The sequence below is a fragment of the Lynx rufus genome, unplaced genomic scaffold (genome assembly GCF_022079265.1).
Source record: "Lynx rufus isolate CCGP_SWC_20201006 ecotype Redwood Valley unplaced genomic scaffold, mLynRuf1.p SCAF_11, whole genome shotgun sequence".
Taxonomy (NCBI): Eukaryota; Metazoa; Chordata; class Mammalia; order Carnivora; family Felidae; genus Lynx; species Lynx rufus.
This window is the reverse complement of record NW_025814825.1, coordinates 31,125,819-31,145,721: the sequence shown is the minus strand read 5'-3', so window position 1 is coordinate 31,145,721 and position 19,903 is coordinate 31,125,819. Positions and strand designations below refer to the sequence as shown.

Here is a 19,903-nt window from a genome sequence, read left to right as displayed (position 1 = left end):
TGGTCAGCATCCTCTTCTCGTGGCAACCACAGCTCTACCCACAGTGCCTTGGTGATCAGGTTTGTAGGGAAACTTTACAGAAGTTGAAATGCACAGCCCTCAGCTGTACATTGGCAGCAAATGTATGTGCCCATGTGACCCACACTGCTGTCAGGGTGTGGAACCTTTACATCCCCCAGAATGTTCCTTCCTGCCCCTCCCAGGCTTGTGTCTCCTCCCACCCCAGGTAGCCAGGCTACTTTCCATCACCTGAAATTAGCCTAGAATCCTGCCATGTATATTCTTTTGTGCCTGGCTTCTTCCTCTTGGCATGGTGTCTGTGAGAGCTTTCCAGGCTGTGATGTGTATCCATAGTTCATCCCTTCTTGTCGCTGCATAGGATTCCATGGTGTGAAAACCACTTTTTGCTTATCCACTCACCTGCTGAAGGGCTTCTGGGATGTTTCCAGTTCTTGGCTGCATGAATAACCCTGCCACTTGTGAATAAGTCATTTGATGGACGTGTGTTTTCATTTCTCCTGGATAAATTTAGTAGGATTTCTGGGTCCAAAGGTAGGAGTATGTTTAACTTTAGAAAAGGTTTGTTTCTCTTATAAAAAGTGCCCAGGTTCATTTTTGGTGACTACTGCCAGCCCTGCTTATCTGACATCATCTTGTTCACTTGAAAACTCTGGATCCAGGGGCACTGGGTCTCTCAGTCAGATAAGCATCCGACTTCGGCTCAGTTCATGATCTCACAGTTTGTGGGTTCAAGCCCCGCATCAGGCTCTGTGCTGACCGCTTGCTCGGAGCCTAGAGCCTGCTTCAGATTCTGTGTCTCCCTCTCTCTCTCTCTCTGCCCCTCCCCTGCTCACGCTCTGTCTCTCTCTCTCTCTCTCTCTCTCTCTCTCAAAAATGAATAAACGTTAAAAAATTTTTTTGAAAGAAAGAAAACTCCGGATCCAGATGATTTGCTGAGAAGCCTGTGTGAACTCCCAGCTCTGTGCAATTCACGTACTTAACAAACTTGGGTAATTGAGAATGATTATGCAGTTGTCTTACACTGCCTCTTCCTCCTCTCTTTTCTTTTTCTGTTTTAAGGCAGTCCGTTTTCAGCTTGTGTTTAGCTACACAGATAGTTGTGTGCTGATGTTATTAGGACTACAGGTGAGAAAGTCCTACTAGGATCAGAATTTTCTTATTTATCTATTTATTTATTTGTTTCTGTATGAAAGACTTTAATCCTATAAATTATGGAGGATGATATCTCTTCTAATTTAAGAATGAGGAGACTTGGGGCGCCTGGGTGGCGCAGTCGGTTGAGCGTCCGACTTCAGCCAGGTCACGATCTCGCGGTCCGTGAGTTCGAGCCCCGCGTCGGGCTCTGGGCTGATGGCTCGGAGCCTGGAGCCTGTTTCCGATTCTGTGTCTCCCTCTCTCTCTCTGCCCCTCCCCCATTCATGCTCTGTCTCTCTCTGTCCCAAAAATAAATAAACGTTGAAAAAAAAATTAAAAAAAAAAAAAAGAATGAGGAGACTTAACACTTGCATCTGATTTTGCTTGCAAACTATTCCTTACGCTAGGTTGGAATTCTAAATTAGAAAGCTTTTTGGTCCACAAAGAAGCTTTTATCAAGGTGTGAAATAAAGCTGCTGGGGAATGCTGGTCTGCCTGGGAGGCTTGCTCTGGACATCATCCTCACCCCTCCCTCCCTCACACACTTCCCTCCCTTCTCCAGCTCCGCTGGGACTCTACTTCGCCAGGGATGCTTACTGGGAGAAACTCTACGTGGACCAGCCAGCTGGCATGCCCCTGCTCTACGTCCATGCCCTGCGGGACATGCCGGAGGAGGTGCCCACCTTCCGCCTGGGCCAGCACCTCTACGGCATCGCCTACCGTGCAAGGCTGCATGAGAACGACTGGATTCGCATCGAGGAGGACACCGGCCTTCTCTACCTTAACCGGAGCCTGGATCACAGCACCTGGGACAAGCTCAGCATCCGCAGTAAGGGAGCTGCCTACCCCCAGCCTGTCTCCTTCTCCTCCCACAGCCCACCTCATGCCTCTCCTCCTCTCACAGCCGCGCGGAGGCTCAAGAGGGTGGTTGCTATGCAATTCCTGTTGTGTCAGAGCAAAGAGTGAGGCGAGGCTGGCCTGCCTCTGTGTCCAGCCAGGCCAGGGCACGGATGAGTTTGGGGGCTGCTGATGATCCTTGGGCCTCCTAAGTCTGTTGGGATTTTGGAGAACCCCTGGGAAGGATTGGGTGCTCTCTCTGTGCTGGACTCAGATGCCTTTTCCAGTTGGGCGACCAGGATTTGGGGTTATAAGAGGGGTTAAAAGGGGCTAGAAAAATCAGAAGGTTTTTGATTTAGCAAATCATCTGGAACTTCCCGGGGAAGGAGCAGTTCTGCAGAAAGCTTGTCTTCCCATCCGCAACAGGCTGCCCTTGGTCCCTGGTGGGGACTCCAGCCTGGTGCTGGGGAGGAAGGTGGTGTGGAAGGAGGGCCTGGCCAGCTCCTCAGAGTCGGGGACAGAGCAGAACAGAGGCCACATGTGACCCTGGTCCTGGGGGGGTGCAGCAGCTTTGCCTGGTGGTGCAAAATGGTGTTCACATACCCAGTAGCTCCCCACCTCCAAGCATCTCTTCCAAAGACATGGTCTCACTGCCTGCTCCCACCAGCCCTGAGCCCCCTCATACGGGCAAGAGGCAGGTGGCATGCCTATGCATGCAGAGTGGGCGGCACTGCCCAGCAGGACGGAGTGATTGCACCCCCGTCTGCCAGGTAAAGCCAGGGTCACATGACGGAGCCCCCCACCGGGTACCCCCAGTTCTGGAGGAGGTGGCATCTGAGATGGATCTCGGTTCCGTGCACACTTAACCGCTGCCGTCTTCATCCCAAGCCCCTGTGGGGATCTTGAACTAGGGCTCCAGGGGCAGAGGCCAGAGTGGAATTTGCCAAGGTGCCCCTTTTCATAGGAGGCCTGTTCTGTGCGTGATTGCACCTGTTAAGTCCAGTCAGGAGAGAAACCACACGGTAACTTGAACAGGGCAAGTTTGTATAGAGAATGGTTAACTACAGCCCGGGATTGAAGCAACAAAGGACGGGCTGGTAAGAAGCAAAGAGAACTCTAATGAATATGGGAGGAGGAGATGTGGGGGAGCAGCCACTACCCTAGGGCTGAGAGAGAGGGCCCAGGAAGCGTCCCTGTCACTGTGGCAGAGATCCAGACCTTGTTGGAGAAAGAGCCTCCATGATGGAATTTGCTGGAAATTCCCCCTCCAGGTGCTGGGGAAGTCTGTGGAGAGGTGGCTCCACAATGAAAGCCCTTGGGGAGGGTGTGGAAGGGAGCGGCCTGCTGATCACCACGTGCAGTAGGAACCAGCCTGGGGAGTTGGACCCAGGGCTCAGGGCACCCCTCTGCGGGGGACGATGATGTGGGGAGAATTAGGGAGAACAATAGACCCCAGTGCTCAGGGCACCTGAGGAATCAGTATTTGAGCTGAGACCTGAATGACAAGAGAGGCGGGCCTGCTGGGTACCTCCAGGCAGAGGGAGCAGAACCATGGGACCCTGAAGCACAGACACGCCCCAGGTCCAGGGAAGTCGGTGGTGGGGTGCAGAGAGCCCAGTGGAACCCTGTGGACAACCGTGAGGACTGGGCTTTACACTAGCCCTGCAGCCAGCTCCTGTCCCTTCCCCATGCTGTTCCCTACCACCTGTAGATGTGGCTGATGCCCCACCAGACCTGACTTCTTTCTCTGCAGATGGCGGCTTCCCTGTGCTCACCATCTACCTCCAGGTCTTCCTGTCACCTACATCCCTGCGCGAGGGCGAGTGCCAATGGCCCGGCTGTGCCCGTGTGTACTTCTCCTTTGTCAACACCTCCTTCCCGGCTTGTGGTTCCCTCAAACCCCGGGAGCTCTGCTTTCCTGAGACAGGTGTCTCCTTCCGCATCAGAGAGAACAGGCCTCCTGGCACTTTCCACCAGTTCCGCCTGCTGCCTGTGCAGTTCCTCTGCCCCAACATCAGTGTGGCCTACAGGCTCCTAGAAGGTGAGTGCCGGCCTTGTAGGGCCATCCTCAATGCCTGCTATGTGCCGAGCACAGGACCACTAGCCCTTGATATGAGCCATCTGGTTTATTCTCCACCGCCACACCACCCGCTCATGTAGTATTCCAGAAATATTTCTTGTCATGGACGATGGCCTGTCAGGGACTAGGTACTGTTCTAGGGGCTAAGGATGTGACAGTGAACTAAACAAGTCAAAATCCTGCCTGCCCACAGCCTCCATTTCCCTGGGAGATGGAGACCATGCACATGCCAAGGAGATGGGGTGGCTTCTGGAAGGTGCTATGTGGGAAGTAAAGCTCCAAGGGTATAGAGGGGTGGAGACTGCGGTCTTAAATCTCGTGGCTGGGGAAGGGAGAGCTGGAGCAGAGGTGGGAGGGCCCCAGGCAAGCTGGGCTGGCCCCTTTGAGATCCCTGCAGTGGAGCCCCTGTATAGCTGGAGTGGAGTGAGCGACGGGGGGCAGTGGAGGTGCATGAGAACAGAGAAATGCTTGAGGGTTTCCCCTTGAGGGACTGGGGAGTCATGGAAGGCTTGTCGGGAAGGGGGGCTTGGCCAGACCTGACTTACCTCTAAAGGATTATTCTGGCTGCTGTGCTAGGAACGATTTGGTACGGGGCAGCGTAGGGTGGAAGTGGGGAAACGGTTAGGAGGCTACCTGAGAAATCCCTGAGCAAGAGGATGGAGACCGGAAGAAGGGTGAAAGCCACAGGGACATGAAAAGCAGGCAGCTTCTGGGCATGTTATAAAGGAAGACCCAGCAGGATTTCTTGAGGAGTTGGGTGTGGGTGTTGAGGGGAAGGGGGAGCCAGTGTGGCTCCAGGATTCTGCCTAAGCAGCTGCAAGGGCAGCAGACTTTGCCACAAGATGGCCCTGGGGAGGCCGGCCAAGGTGGGGATGGGGGGTGAGTCCCAGTGGAGGTGAGAGGGGGCACCTGAGCAGACCTCCGATGGGAGGCACCATTAAAATACTCAAAAGCAAAGAACTGGGACCCAGAAGGTAGACTGCTAGTAGTAAGAGGAACCTGGCTTCACAGCAGGTTTACCGTTCACACCGTAATGAGGTAATCATGTTACAGAAAATCTCAGGAAGATAAGAAAAGTAGCCACCTACTCCCCCAGCGTCCTCACACTGCCCCACAGCAGGGATGGGTGTCTTTGTGCAGGATTGTTAGCCAAACGTAAGGCTGAGCATGCTGCCCTTCCTCATAAAGGTTACATCATTAAATTTTGTTGAGCGTGTTTTTTGTAGTCATAAACATCAGAGAGAAACATTATATCATAAGCATTTCCCACATGTAAATCCACATGTAATATGTGGCTTTGAGGAGAGGGAAGGGACTTTTGACTTCCCACCGAATGGAGCTGGCCTAACCCTTCCTGGCTGGCCGTGGGGGCAGTCAGTGTTGACCTTCAAGCCTTCAGCGTTTCCCCTTTTCCGAGTTATTCCTGGAGGATGAATTTCAGGACAGGCTTGGGCTGAAGAGTGTACCATGGTGACTGGGCCCCCCTCAGCGGGTAGCGGGAAGGTACATAAGTCACTGACCACGTAGCAGCACCTGGTCAGGAGCAGGCATGTTAGCCTTCATCATCCCATCTCTTGGTGAGCAAACTGAGGCACAGAGAGGCGGAACGACCAGTCTGGGATCACACAGCCAGAGACACAGCTGTCCCCGCCCCCCAGAGAGGCAAGGTTGGAGGTTGGGTGAGTAGTGTGAGCAGCCTTCCCTAGGTTATCAGGGTGAGGACTTGATGCAGGCCTCCTGGTTCCTGCGCGTCCCCAGCAGCACGAGTGAAGGTGGCAGGCACAGGACAGCCGGTTAGTGCACGGTCATCACTGCAAACCCGTGCCTGAAGTTCCACACCCACCTCCGCCAGAGCCGAAGAGGAGTAGTTCAGGGCGCGGCCAGCATGCTCCGCAACTCTGACCCACTGGCAGGGCCCCTGAAAAAGGCAGCTCGCCCTGCCCCGGAGTCATGTTGGGGTTCCTGGTCTGCTTGGTGCATAGGTGAGAACCTGCCCTTCCACTGCGCCCCGGACAGCCTGGAGGTGAGCACGCGCTGGCCCCTGGATCGCGAGCTGCGGGAGAAGTACGAGCTGGTGGCTGCTTGCACGGTGCGCGTCGGCGCACGCAAGGAGGAGGTGGTGATGGTGCCCTTCCCCGTGACCGTGTATGATGAGGACGACTCGGCGCCCACCTTCCTCGGGGGCATCGACACCGCCAGCGCTGTGGTGGAGTTCAAGAGGAAGGAGGTGCCTGTCTGCCGCCCTTGGGCTTGTCTGTTTTCTGTCGTCCATCTGTTGGGTGTCTGCCATTCTGTCCACCATTTATTCCTGGGTCTGTTCAGCTGTCCATCTAGCCATCCAGCCGTGTGGCTGACCATCCGTCTAGCTATTCGTCTTTTATTGGTCCATCCAACTGTCTGTTGGGTCTTTCTTCCTGTCTTGGGGGTAGCTGAGGAGGAGAGGGGAGGTCAGCCTAGCTGTCCTCTGATGAATGTCCGGGCACCCTGAATGCCTAGCATGTGTCTGACCAGGCTGTCAAAGCCAAGGGCAGGTATTCGTGTCAGGGGTGTACCTGTGCCTCTGCCCGTGGGCACAGCGGTGCTGCCCTGAGGGGGGAGAGGACAGCTGCCAGAAGGGCACTCCCTTCCACCGTGTCAGCTGTCACTAGAGGGCGGTAGAGGCTCATGGAGGGTGGCCAGGGAGTGCATCAGACTGGCAAGTGCCGCTCCCAGCACAGCACGGCCCACCCACCTCCCTGCAGGCAGATCGTGACTGCCACCTGCTGGGCATTGGGCCGTCCTGCAGCCGGCTGGCCAAGGGCACAATGGGAAATGTGTTGTCCGTCACTTGCCTCTCTAGGCACCCCAAGTGGTAGATGGGCGGATGGGAGGAAAGCACGTCTCGCTGGTAAAGGTCACATGAGCTTGGAAGGGCTGCCTTGGGGTGACAGCAAGGAGTCTGGTTAGCAGTGGAAGCAGAGATGCCCTGTGACTGCTCAGAGCTCTCCTCATGATTCCCTCCAGCCTGGTATATAGAAGGTCCTTGGAGGAGGACATTTTGATGTACACCTGGGCTTGGATCTGGCTCTGCCATCTATCGCTATGTGACAGTGAGCTAACTCCTCCACCCTGTGGGGCCTGGCTTACTGTGCTCCATGGAGACCTGGGTGAAGCCTATCAGCAAAGCACCTGGGCATCTGCTCTCATCCATTCTTAGGGGAAATTTGTAGATGTCTGTCACACCTGTTGCACAAGTGAGGCACAGTGGCCCAGGGAGGGTGACTGAGCCAGATTGGCAAGGGACCCTCTGGGAACTTGAATCCAGGCCAGTGTGTCCTTAGAACTGGCTCTGAGTGTGCACATTTGCCCCGCCTTTGGTGCACGTGCCCTCCTGAAGTCTCAGGCTACAGGGTCTCTGAGGGGTCCCTCTCACCAGCTCTGACTGGCACCCCCTACTTTCTGCAGGGCACTGTGGTGGCCAAAATACGTGTCTTCGATGCAGACGTGGTGCCAGCATCCGGGGAGCTCCTGAAGCGATACACAAACACACTACTCTCTGGGGATGCCTGGGTCCTCCAGACATTCCGTATCGAGCACTCCCCCAACGAGACCTTGGCCCAGGCCAACGGCAGCTTTGTGCGGGCAACTGTGCATGACTACAGTAAGAGGGACCAGGCGTGGCCTGGATGGGCCCCCTAGGGAATCCCACCCTTGTAGCATCCTACAAACACAGATACTTGTCCTTGCTCTCTGAGCCCTAGAATGAAGATCCTTCCACTCCACCCAGCCCTTCCTCGTCTTCCACTGGTCTCACCTTGGCCACCTTGGTGGGTTTTTACCGGCTTTGTTCTCTCACTGAACTGCCTCGTGGCAGGCCTTGGCGGGACCCTCCCACATTTCCCCATGCTTACCATGCCAGGGTTCACTGCCCACTATAAACAAATACATCGTTTCCTGAGGCCTTCCTCTGGCTCCTGGCATCTGCTTTGCTGCCTCCGAGGTGGCCAAGTACCTGGGGATTATTTTTCCCTAGTCCCCATAGCTCTCTACTCACAGAGGTTACTTCCCGGTAGCATCTCTGTGTGCTTGAGCCAGAGGCTCCTGCAAAGATTGTCCTGTCTGGCTCCCACAGGGCTAAGCTCCAGGCGCCTGCTGTGCTCCCTTGCAGGATGGGGCATCTTCATCAGCTGCCTTGCCTCCCCCCCCCCCTCCTGCCCATGTTTTCTGGGATTATCCTTCCAAATACCCTAGTTGCACTTGAATCCTTGTTTTGGGACCTGCTTCTGGGGGAACCCAGAATCGCTGGTACCTTTACCCTTTTCTGCCTGGCCTGATCCTTTTTGTTTCTCATCTTCCTCGCACACTCTGAGCCGTTGAAGGTCTCCTGCCCTGTACAAGGGGAAATGTCATCCTTGCCCGGGCTCATTCACTCTAAACACCCTGTGTACCAAAACCTCCTGACCCTCATCCTCCTGTCTCTGTGAAACTAGAACCACAGCCACGCCATTCAGCAGGTGCACGCAAGTGTGCAGGCTCCGAGCACTGGGGGCCTGTGGAGTCCAGGACTCCACTGGAGGCTGCTGCTGTTGGGAGGAGTTCTCTGGGGGAATGGAGGCCAGTATAGTTTTCCCAGGACCTCGGTGGTGGTACATCTTTACCCCGTGTACACCCACACATACATGCTCCACACGTACACATTCCACAGGCATACCCAATACCTACCACATATACATACATATACCCTATACACAACACACAGACACTCCATAACACGTACCACACACACATACAGGTTACCTCCCAGCTGAGAAGGATTTTCTCAGCTTCCAGCTCAGCACAACGGTTAACATTTAGACAGTGGTTCTGACTTAGCCACATCTGTTATCCATGCACCATATGTGTGAAAATCTGTGTTTGCACCCATGTGTATATGTGCCGGGGACATGGCTGGGAGGAGGCACGCGGTGGCACGGGGCAGTGGGCCCAGGCAGTCATCACCGTGCCCCCACCCACAGGGCTGGTTCTCAACCGGAGCCTCCCCATCTCGGAGAACCGCTCCCTGCAGCTGACCGTGCTGGTCAATGACTCGGACTTCCAGGGCCCCGGGGAGGGCACCCTCTTCCTCCACTTCAACGTGTCCGTGCTGCCTGTCAGCTTGCACTTGCCCAGCACCTACACCTTCACTGTGAGCAGGCGGGCCCGCCGCTTTGCCCAGGTGAGCCCACAGCCCAGTGCCTACCTGGGGAGGGGCATGGAGGGACCGAGGACCCCCAGGGTGGGGCACTCTATTTTACAGATTGCAAGCAGGGCTGGTGTTGAGAGACACTCCCTCCCTGGCCTAACGTGTACACAGAGTGGCCCAGGGGAAGCCACGGGCACGGGGCCAGGGAGGCTGGGGCCATGACAGAGTTGACAGAGTCACAAGGGTAGGGCTAGTGGGCACCATGGACCTCTTTGTGGCCGTCTTCCTTTGTATTTTTAAAACATATTTTGTCCAACTGTAAAAGCAATGCCAGCTAAATCTACGTAGGCTGACTTGGAAAGATGCTCCTGGTGGATTGTTAAGTGAAAAGTGATTTGTAAAAATACTGGCCTCCCATGACTCCGTATGTTCAAAAACAAATTTTCATTGATGGAATTTGCAAGCGTGTGAATGCAGGCAGCAAGTAACAGTGGCGCCCTCTGCTGGGAAAGGTGGGGAGCACTTCCACTTTGACTTCTGCATGTGCGTTCACTAGAGCTTATCTTTCATTTGTCATTGAAAAATAACAGTTAGAAGTGAAAAAAAAAACATAAAGTAGTCAGTATCCGTTAAAAAAGATGCAGGACAGGGAGGAGAGATCCCTTCTCTCCCTATCAACTAGTATTTAGCATTTTAGTACAGTTCTTTCTAGAATGTTTCTCTTAAGGATTTTTGTAGTTTTACTTGGCATTACAGCATGCATATGACTTCACATACCGCTCTTTCCTAATGGAGCAGCTTCGGATACACCTCTTCAGAATGTCATGTTTAAGGCCATCTCCAGTTGTCCCCGTTTCTGTTGTTGGTTCCCATGCACCCTCCACTCCTGACAGCCACCCAGTTCCAGCACACAAAGGACCCCACCCTTCGGACATATCCAAGCTCCCTGACCTGCCACCCAACCCCGGACCTTTCATGGAAGCAGAGGTCAAGGGTGGTGGGAGGTAACAAGGCAGAGGGGTCCGAGGGGTCTCTGAGGGGGTGCCAAATGGAAGCAAATACCGTAAGAGGTGTGTCACCTGTGCTCCAGCAGACTTGAGATCAGAGGGACTTGAGTCCCAATATGGCCTCACACTCCCTGTGATCTTTCACCCCCCTCCCCGGTCTTTGGGATTGTAAGTTGAGGATAGTGACCTTGGGCAATTTTGAGGACCGTATGGGAGAGTGGAAGTAAGCACATTTTATATGGGAATGTGCTGGGAGATCTAGGAGGTAGTAGTTTTATTGTGGTGTCTGGCCTGTGTGTGGAGGAACCTGGCTGTGCCCTGGGCCTGAGCAGGGCTGAGTGAACGCCTGCTAAGTGGCTGCAGGCCAGGCCCCACCCTGCCCTCTGCCCCCCGGCCTTGACTAGTCAGAGCTCCTGGTTTTAAGCCACTGAAACCAGTGTCTAATTTGAACTTCAGTGGCCGAGGGGTAAGGAGCGTTCCGGGCCCCAGCAATGGCACTGCCTGCCTAGCATCCCCCAGAGAAGCATCCCCTCTTTCCCAGCGGTTCCAGCCAGAGTGCCAGGAAGGCCCCTGGGTCTCGTGTGGGACAGGCAGAATCATGTGGCCTGGGCACGGTGCTCTGACTGACCAGGCAGGTGACCTGGAGCAACCGGGCCACATGCACTGAGGATGGCAGTCGGTGGTCCCCATAACAAAACCGGCCTGGCTGGAAGTCGGGGAGGGGAGGAGGGGGGACCCAATTGGCCTTCGTGCCTCAAGGAGCCGGTGAATAAAGAATGAGCCGGGAGAGTGGGCACCTGCCTGGAGGCAGGGCCCTGAGTTCTTCTACCTCTGGCCCCCAGGAGGTAGGCGGTGGTGTGATGGGCAGGGCAGGGGAGGGCCAGGCATCTGGATGGGTCTGCAGGTTCCAGGGGCATGGAGGACGGGGACTTGAGGAGGGTCTGTCATACCTGGAGCCCGTAGGGGACTGTTCCAGGACTCAGGCCGGCCAGGGGCCCCTCCAGCCACCATCACAAGCCAGTGCCGCACCCAGCTGAGGCATTTCCTGTGCCCCGTGCCTAGATTGGGAAAGTCTGTGTGGAAAACTGCCAGGAGTTCAGCGGCATCCACGTGCAGTACAGGCTGCAGCTCTCCAGCACCAACTGCAGTGTCCTGGGGGTGGTCACCTCAGCCGAGGACACCACAGGGAACCTTTTCGTGAACGACACAGAAGCCCTGCAGCGGCCCGATTGCTCTCAACTCCGGTACACGGTAGTGGCTGCCGACCGGCCAACCCGCAAGCAGACCCAGGCCCTGCTGGTTGTCACCGTGGAGGGGACATGTGAGTGCCGGGGCCGCGTGGAGGATGGAGATGGGCAGGGTATGGTAGAGCCGTGGGCTTCCCTCATAGAAGTGGCCTGGGCCTGCCCCCTTCACCCAATGGCAGTGCCCCTGGGCGCGAGTCTCCTTCCCTGCAAAATGAGACTAAGAGTGCCCGCCGCATAGCCAAGCGGGAAGGGTGACAAGGAGAAAGTATAAAACAGCTTAGCCCAGAGTGACTGAGTAGTGAAAGGTCACTATTCCCCGTCACCACTGCCAGTGCATTCTATACACGCCCTTGCTATAGGACTGCCAGATAAAATACAGGACCCTGGTTAAATTTAAATTTCAGGTAAGCAACAAGCAATTCTTGTTGTAAGTATGTCCCACACAACATTTGCAGACTTCCAAGTGTGTCGATGCAGTGTTAGGGATGTACTTACACAAAACAAGCATTCAGTGTTCTCTCTGAAATTCAGGTGTAACCGTGCATGTGTATCTTTGGCTGAGTGTAGCCCTGTCACATCCTCCCTCCATGCTTAGCCCAGTAGCTGCCCCACCCCTTGCTGTGACCGTGGTACCACCCTACTTCCTCAGTGGGCCCCATCACTGCCCTGTGCCCTGATGCAGAGGCACCCCCACCCCTCTAGCCTCACCCATGAGAGAAGCTTGGCCAGTGCTTCCCTCTGCCCCTGGATGCTGGCTGGACACCGGGCCCAGGCCAGCCCTCTGTGACCAGCTTTCTGCCACCCCCAGATGTGGCTGAGGAGCCAGGCTGCCCCCTGTCCTGTGCAGTCAGCAAGAGACGCCCTGAATGTGAGGAGTGCGGTGGCCTGGGCTCTCTGACGGGCAGGTGCGAGTGGAGACAGGGAGATGGCAAAGGTAGGCCCCACGCAGAGCCAGGGGCCTGCGGCCAGGCGGGGGAGAGGGGTAATGGTGGCTGAGTGGAAATGGGGTCCATGTAGGCCCTGCCGGCCACTGTGATGGCCCTCCCCTCTCCACATGTGTTCTCCAGAACTTTGTCCCCGTTTGTAGTTCCTGATGTCAGGAGAGGGTGAGCATGAACACAGAGCACGGGCGGCACAAGGACGTGCAGTCTTCTCATCGCCATGGGACCACAGGTCCTCTTGGGTTTTGGAAGGTCTGGGCCAAAGTTGGGGTGTGGCCCCAGGCAGTAGGGCTTGGGTGTAGATGGCAGCAAATTCTGAACTGTGCCCACCACCCCATGGATCCCACTCACGGATTCTCTGCTTGGGCCTCAGTTTGCTCCTTTAGGGGGTACAGGCCTGGGAGGCCCTGGGGTGCCGCCCTTCTGGCTCTGGCCATCTGACCTTGTGGTAGTGACCAGCCTGCCGTGTGTCGTAGGAATCACCAGGAACTTCTCCACCTGCTCCCCCAGCATCAAGACCTGCCCCGACGGCCACTGTGATGCCGTGGAGAGCAGAAATGTCAACATCTGCCCCCAGGACTGCCTCCGTAAGCAACCACTGGGCCTGCAAGTTCAAGGGCCCTGGGTGGGTGGGAGTCGCCAGCGGGAGGGAGAGGCTTGGACTCCCACCTGCACTTCAGCCAGACAAGCCTCATGCCTGGATTTTTTTGCCAAGACTTTTTCTAACATTTCATTTGAACAAAGGGCTTTGCACCACCTCCCGCAAAAAAAAAAAAAAAAAAAAAAAAAAAAAAAAAAAAAAACTCTGGAGACTGGTGCCTGGACCAACACTCCCCAGTGTCTCCCTGGGAAGCTCACATGGGTACAGCTCCCAACCCCTGATTGTCCTGGCTTCCTGCCGCCTCTTGTCTGCTTCTGAAAAGTAACTATGTGTGGACCTCAGCGAGGGCCCTGGACAGCCTGTGGGGGCCTTCTTCTACCAGCTGGGGCCACTGGTTTGGGGGCAGACTGTGCTGATTCCTGCCCAGGTGACCCAGACTTCAGAGCTCACTACCCTTCCTACCCCCATGTCTCCCACCCACCCCACCCCCTGGCCTAATATGGTGACATCATGTGCAGAGGGACTGCTCATGCTTCTTCCTGGGTGGTCCTGGTTGGTTTGGTCACACCAGGAGGCTTAGTGGGCTACATCTGTCACCAGGGGGCGGCAGCATCATTGGTGGGCATGAGCCAGGGGAGCGCTGGGGGATTAAAGCTGGCTTCGGTATCTGCAACTGTTTCCCAGAGGAGAAGAAGTGCTTCTGCGAACCTGAAGACAGCCAGGGTGAGTGGGTGGGGGACACTGCGGGGGCCATATGCAGGGCAGGGCTCCCCACACCTCCCTGAGCCCCAGCGAGCCAGGGAGGAAATTGCAGGAAGGCAAGTGAAACCCTGGGAGACCCTCCTCCTTCCCTCTGGGCCTCGGTTCCCTCATCTGTGCAGAGGCATCTAGGTCAGGGCCTCTACAGAGTAAGTTTTCTGCCCTGAAGTTTTATAGTAAAAGGTTGGGCTGGAAAATTCTTCCACCTAGTAACTCCACATCTATTCAGTTTGTCCTTGTGCAGGGCCTTCTCTGGGCCCATGGCACCATCTGACTGGAACCCCACTTTCCCAGCCATAGCCTCCAGGTGCTCCTGGGCCAGCAGGTGCGGGTAGGTGGCATGGGTCTGAGCACACGGGAAGCTTTCCTGCCTGGGCCCAGGGATGTTTTTCTTGTATTTGAGTTGTTGCGGCATGGCACTAGGCCCTGAGCCGCTTTCCTTCCCTCTCCCAGTTTTACAAAGGAAATACACTGGGAACACAGCAGAGGAACCCTTCCTGCCTGCCTGCCAGCCCCCCGGCTGCCAGCATCCCAGGGCTAGCACAGTGCATACACTGCCTCTGCTGGGTGGCCTCGGGCAGGCTGCTTAAACCCCCTGTGCCTCCTGGCCCTTCCGTAGGAGGGTGATAGCAGTCTCCGCAGGGAAAGCGACCTGCCAAGCGGTCGGTGCCGTGTGAGTGTCTGCATTATGCTCACGACTTCGTGCTCCACACTTGCCGGGCCGCCCGGCTTGTCACAGCAGTCCTCCCGCTGCTGCAGTCATGCCACGCTGGTGCCCATTGGTATCGGGGCACCCTCGCAGAGCGCTGTCCCTCACGGCCGCCCCTGCCTGCAGAGCCGCTGTGTGACGAGCTCTGCCGCACGGTGATCGCGGCCGCTGTGCTCTTCTCCTTCGTCGTCTCCATGCTGCTCTCCACCTTCTGCATCCACCGCTACCACAAGAACGCCCACAAGCCACCCATTGCCTCTGCTGAGATGACCTTCCGCCGGCCTGCCCAGGCCTTCCCGGTCAGCTACTCCTCGTCCGGCGCCCGCCGGCCCTCTATGGACTCCATGGAGAACCAGGTCTCTGTGGACGCCTTCAAGATCCCGGTGAGGCTCCGCGCAGGACCTCCGCCTGGGAGGCAGCCCTCCTGGAGGCACTGTGGGTGACAGACACCCCAGGCCTGGGGAAGCTAGGAGGTGCGGGGAGGGGCACGCGGGGTTTCCTGGTGCCACATCCTGTAGCCCACAAGTGGCTAATGCATCCTCACTCACCAGGAAGACATCACAAGCAAGGCCCCAGCCTCCGCGGAGCTGCCTTCCAAGGAGGGCAGAGGACATGGAGGCAGTTTAGCAGAGTGGAGAGTGATGGGTGCTCATTTAGGTGGACTGAGATTTGGGAGGGTGGGCCATGCCATACCTGATAGGCAACTGTCTTCCAGATGCCCCGAGGGCTGCGGGCTCCTCCCTGAGGAGGAATGTGGATTTTATTCCCAGGGGGTGGGGCCCTGGGGGTTGGGGGTTCAGCAGAGGAGGCCCATATTCTGCCTTCATTTCTGTAGGCTCCTCTGTTGGGGAGTCTCCGGGGTGGGTGCAGAAGTAGGAGCCCTGTGGGGCACCTGGATGGCTCAGTGGGTTGAGCATCTGACCGACTCAGGTCATGATCTCACAGATGGTGTGTTCAAGCCCTGCTTTGGGCTCTGTGCTGACAGCTCAGAGCCTGGAGCCTGCTTCAGATTCTGTGCCTCCCTCTCTCTCTGCAGCTCCCTGGCTTGTGCTCTTTCTCTCTCAAAAGTAAATAAACGCTAAAAAAAAAAAAAAAAGAAGAAGAAGAAGTAGGAGCCCTGTGATTAGGCACTGTCCTCAGCTAGGCGAGTGATGGCAGCAGGCAGGGGCTGGGCCAGGGTGGCAGCAGTAGGGAGGGGAGTTCATCTGTGGAGTGGAAGAGGGGGTGCCATGGGCCTCTGGGCCAGCTGTGGAGGAGGCAGGCCTGAGAGGACCCTAACTGGCTGGCTGATGGAGAGTGCCACCCAGAGCCGGCAGCCTCCCGATCCCCTTTCTCCATGGGAGGTCCTGGGCCTGCAGTCACTATGTGCTCCTGAGAGCCCCCGTCCTGGCCAGGCCTCCCCTCAACCTGCCACGCTTCTTCTGTATGCCTGCTGGCAGGTGCCACGGAGCTGGAAGCCAGGTTCTAAGAGGACCTGAGAAGAACACTCAGCGCCGAGGGTGCATGTGAACAGAGGCTCCCCACCCACGGCCTGGCAGCAAGCATCACAGAGTGTGCACCTTGACAGGGGTCACCGAGTAGGGAGCTCAGGAGTCACGGGGCTTTTGGCAGTGCCCAAGCAGGGCCGGGAGGTGGCTGGGGTTTGCAGGGGGCGCTACTCAAGGGTACTCCCCCTTAGTGAGGGTCTGGGCCACGGACGCCATCCCCAGCTGTGGCAGATACTGCGGCCTCCGTCCTGGCTTTCCTGGTTGTAGTCGCTCAGCAGACAGGGGGTCTGTGACCCCTGTCCCAGGAAGCGTCTCAGCCTCGACAGCAGGCCTGTGGGATGAGCCACTTGAATCCTTTGTAAACCCAGGCAGTTTATGGTGAGGTGCACAGGAAGGGCAGGGCCTGTGGGCGCTTGTGCAAGTGGACACACACCAATCTCAATCCACGTCCGCTTGGGCCCACGGCACAGAGAAGCCAGAGCCCAGCGTGAGGACCCTGACCAGCTCTACGGACGTATTATGCAACTGCTGGACCTTACTTGTCTCTTGTATAAAGTGGGAAGAAACGTTAATGTCTTTTAAGAGGATCAAGTCAGTGCTGTCTACGCATGCTTAGTGCAGTTTCCGTGTACAGTGAAAACTTCTCCAGTGCAGTGTGGGTTGAGGACACCAGGGTAACAGTGATGACATTGTCAACCCTGACCCTGACTGTGGGTTCCTGGGGAACTTGAGGCAACACCAGCACGCCTGGCAGCTGGCCAGCAGGGACCCTGGATGTGGTGCCGAGGGGAGGCTGCCTCTGCCCATGAAGAGCACGCACACCTGTACATGGGTGTTGGAAACCGTGGTCCTGCTCAGCAGGGCATTGGGGCCCAGTGGTGTCATCTGTGTGGGTCAGATGAGTCTGGCAGGTCACATCATAGCAGCGCCCCCAGGCCACACCCATACCCAGCTGCAGGGAGAGCTGGGGCAACAGACACCCATAGTGGCCCAGGAGGGAAGGTTCCTGATAGGCTTTGGCATCCCCAGTCAGAGTTCAAGGATGCAGAGCCAGGCTGGGGTCTGGGATGGTGTCCCAGAGTAATCTGAGTTGGGTTTCAGTGGGAAGGCAGGGTGGGTAGAGGGGAACGTGAGAAGCGTGGGGAACAGGTAGAGGCAGGTCCAGGGAAATGGCCAGTCCCATGGGAGGAGCAGCGTCTTCCACAGAGGAGGACAGAGGTTCCCAAGTAGCACGGTGGTACCTTTTCTGGAGCACCACACAGGGAAGTTGCCCTGGACGCTTCCATCCATAACTGTGGGTCCTTGGCCAGGAGGCAGCTTGGGCCACTGGTGCCAATTCAGTCCTCTTGGGGGTCCAGGGGTTCTCTAGAGAGGACAGATTGGGACCTGGTCTGTGGGATGTCAGTGGCTTATGGGCCTGGTGTCCAAAGCAGAGGCAGCACTGGGAGGCTTGGGCTTAACTCCCAGGGAAGAGGCCACACTCCCATGTGAGTACCCCTGGGTGCTAGGCTAGCCCTGAACCCCTTGTTTGAGAGACAAGGACATGGGCCTGGGAGGCTCCAAGGCATGTTCAGTAGACCAGGGATAAGCAAGGGTCCAGGCATCCAGAGTCCAGGCCATTCTGTGTCAGCAACTATCTTCCCATAAGGTGTGAGATCCTGCCCAGCTGGGGTCCTGCCCTCAGTGCAGGTGGGTGCCCATTGTCCGCAGGTTCAGGTGACCGTTGTTTACACACTGGTGCTTGCCTACGGTGGGGGGAGAGGGGGGCTCACTTATGGGCCTTGTCGTCTTCTTTTCCTCCTACCCTCACCAGCTTTCTCCCTTCTCTTCTTCTTCCTTCAACCCCACATAGGAGGATCCAAAGTGGGAATTCCCTCGAAAGAACTTGGTTCTTGGGAAAACCCTGGGAGAAGGCGAATTTGGAAAAGTGGTTAAGGCGACAGCCTTCCGGCTGAAAGGCAAAGCAGGGTACACAACCGTGGCCGTGAAGATGCTGAAAGGTACCTGTCTATGCACTGTGCACAGGTGGCTCTGCAGGAGCCCCGAGGGCTGGACGAAGCCCCCCTGACAACCAGGGTGCTGGCAGCCAGCCGGGAGCCTTCTCCAGAGCCCCCCATTGCTATTCTTGAGGGGCTGCATTCTGGAGACCCCCGTCACGGATGAAATGGGCCAGGGTGGGCCCTGGAGAAACAGGGCAAGAGGACTTTCCTCGCTTGGAAGGCTCTAGAGTGGTATTGCTTTTGCATCAATATTGGGTAAAGATCTGAGTTTTTAAAAAATTAAAAGCCCTTTTTGTCTTGAACTGACAGCTCTCCCTCCCCAGTCTGCCCCATTCATTCCTCTCAGCCCCTGGGGTCCTGGTGAAGAAGCCACCTGTAGGGACTGGCCCCTGCCCCCTGGGGCCCTGCCTGGCCTGTCCCTGTGGCCCTCAGCAAGGGCCCTGTGACCAGTCATGCCACAAGTTTGCCTCTAAGTGGATATATGCTCACCTACCCATACGCAAACACTGGTGTCCACCCAGAGACTGGGTGGACAGTCCAGTGGCCCAAGGGCCCAGTGGCCATGCAGTGGGTGCAAGCAGGCAGATGTACATGAGAATTCTAGTGCCGCAGGTGGGGCTACACCGTGACAACCATTACCTGAACCAGTGGGTGCTTCTGAATGCTTACCTAGGCCCTCAGACTGGGGTCTCCCCATGCCCCCCTGAGGCTCCAGGAACCAAGGGGCCACACTGAGACCAGCCCAGGCCGCCACATGTGGGTCCTGACACCCTATCTCCCAGCCGCCCTCTCACTTCCAGTGTTCAGCCAGAGGACGCAGTGTGGCACAGCTGCCCCAGGAGGCCTGTTGAGCCCCAGCTTCTGACTCCACATCCCTCCCCTCGAGATTAGCCTCCTGCGGGGAGCCCAAGCACAGCTCTGCCCACCCTCAGGACACACATGCTCAGCATGGTGAGAGGCCACCTCTGTGAAGCCTCATCGTCTTCAGCTTTCTCCAGGGCCTCACCCTCCTGTTGCGTGCTTGGTCGGCAGGTGTTTTAGGACACGGGACACGCGTCTTAACTTCCCGGGATTTATGAGGACGGTCTCTGTGCCCCACTGTCCTTGAAAGATGACAACTGCAGGGAAATGCAGCCACTTCCACACACAGCCTGGTCCCAGGAGGGTTTCCATGGAAAGAGCCTGCCGATAAGGAAGTTTGCTCCTCAGGGTTGTTATTCCCCAGAAGCAGATGAGGCAGCTGTTGACCCTCTTACAGGCTGAGAGAAGCCCTGAATAGCAGGGCCTTTGGGGGCCTTGTCTAAACCTAGGTAGGCTGTCTGGGAAGGAGATAACCAGGGTCTGTGCAGACCCGTGATATGGGTCAGTGACCCAGGGTGGTCACAGAGGGGGCTTCCAGAAGGGATTGGTTTGCAGCCTGCTCTGTTTACGTGCATTTCAGAGAACGCTTCCCCAAGTGAGCTGCGGGACCTGCTGTCAGAGTTCAACCTCCTGAAGCAGGTCAACCACCCACATGTCATCAAGCTGTACGGGGCCTGCAGCCAGGACGGTAAGGCCGGCCAAGGGACAGGCAGCTGCCCAGTGCAGGCTGGGGGCTCTGGGCTGCTTCGTTCTTCCTCCTTCCCCTTCCTTGTCCTCTCTGGCTCTGGCCCCACCCGAAGCCTGCATCCTCCCGCGTCAGTGAGAGGATCAGGAAGGGCTGCTGCAGCAGTGTTTGCATGAGGCTCCTGCCCCCAGGCCTGCTGCAGCTGCACAGAGGTCTGTGGTGACATCCTGGTCTGTCAGCACCCTGCTCCAGGCAGAGCTCCAGGGCAGGGAGCCCTAGAAACAGATGGTATGTCCTGGGCACCTACTGGGGACTAGGAGTGCCGTGACCTCCAGGTGACCCCAAGCCCAGCCCTGCACGGTGAAGGCATCGT

The 19,903-nt window shown here is 56.7% G+C and overlaps 1 protein-coding gene across 1 annotated transcript in view; it reads left to right on the top strand.

Moving 5' to 3' along the window:
• RET (ret proto-oncogene) overlaps window positions 1–19,903 on the top strand; it is a 38,293-nt gene that overhangs the window by 4,941 nt on the left and 13,449 nt on the right. Inside the window, exons 4-15 of the mRNA XM_047072165.1 lie at window positions 1,718–1,984; window positions 3,746–4,033; window positions 6,055–6,299; window positions 7,517–7,712; window positions 9,067–9,266; window positions 11,303–11,561; window positions 12,296–12,421; window positions 12,905–13,015; window positions 13,630–13,752; window positions 14,624–14,880; window positions 17,837–17,984; window positions 19,426–19,533. Coding sequence (XP_046928121.1) covers window positions 1,718–1,984; window positions 3,746–4,033; window positions 6,055–6,299; window positions 7,517–7,712; window positions 9,067–9,266; window positions 11,303–11,561; window positions 12,296–12,421; window positions 12,905–13,015; window positions 13,630–13,752; window positions 14,624–14,880; window positions 17,837–17,984; window positions 19,426–19,533 — 2,328 coding nt within the window. The remainder of the gene's footprint in view (window positions 1–1,717; window positions 1,985–3,745; window positions 4,034–6,054; window positions 6,300–7,516; window positions 7,713–9,066; window positions 9,267–11,302; window positions 11,562–12,295; window positions 12,422–12,904; window positions 13,016–13,629; window positions 13,753–14,623; window positions 14,881–17,836; window positions 17,985–19,425; window positions 19,534–19,903) is intronic.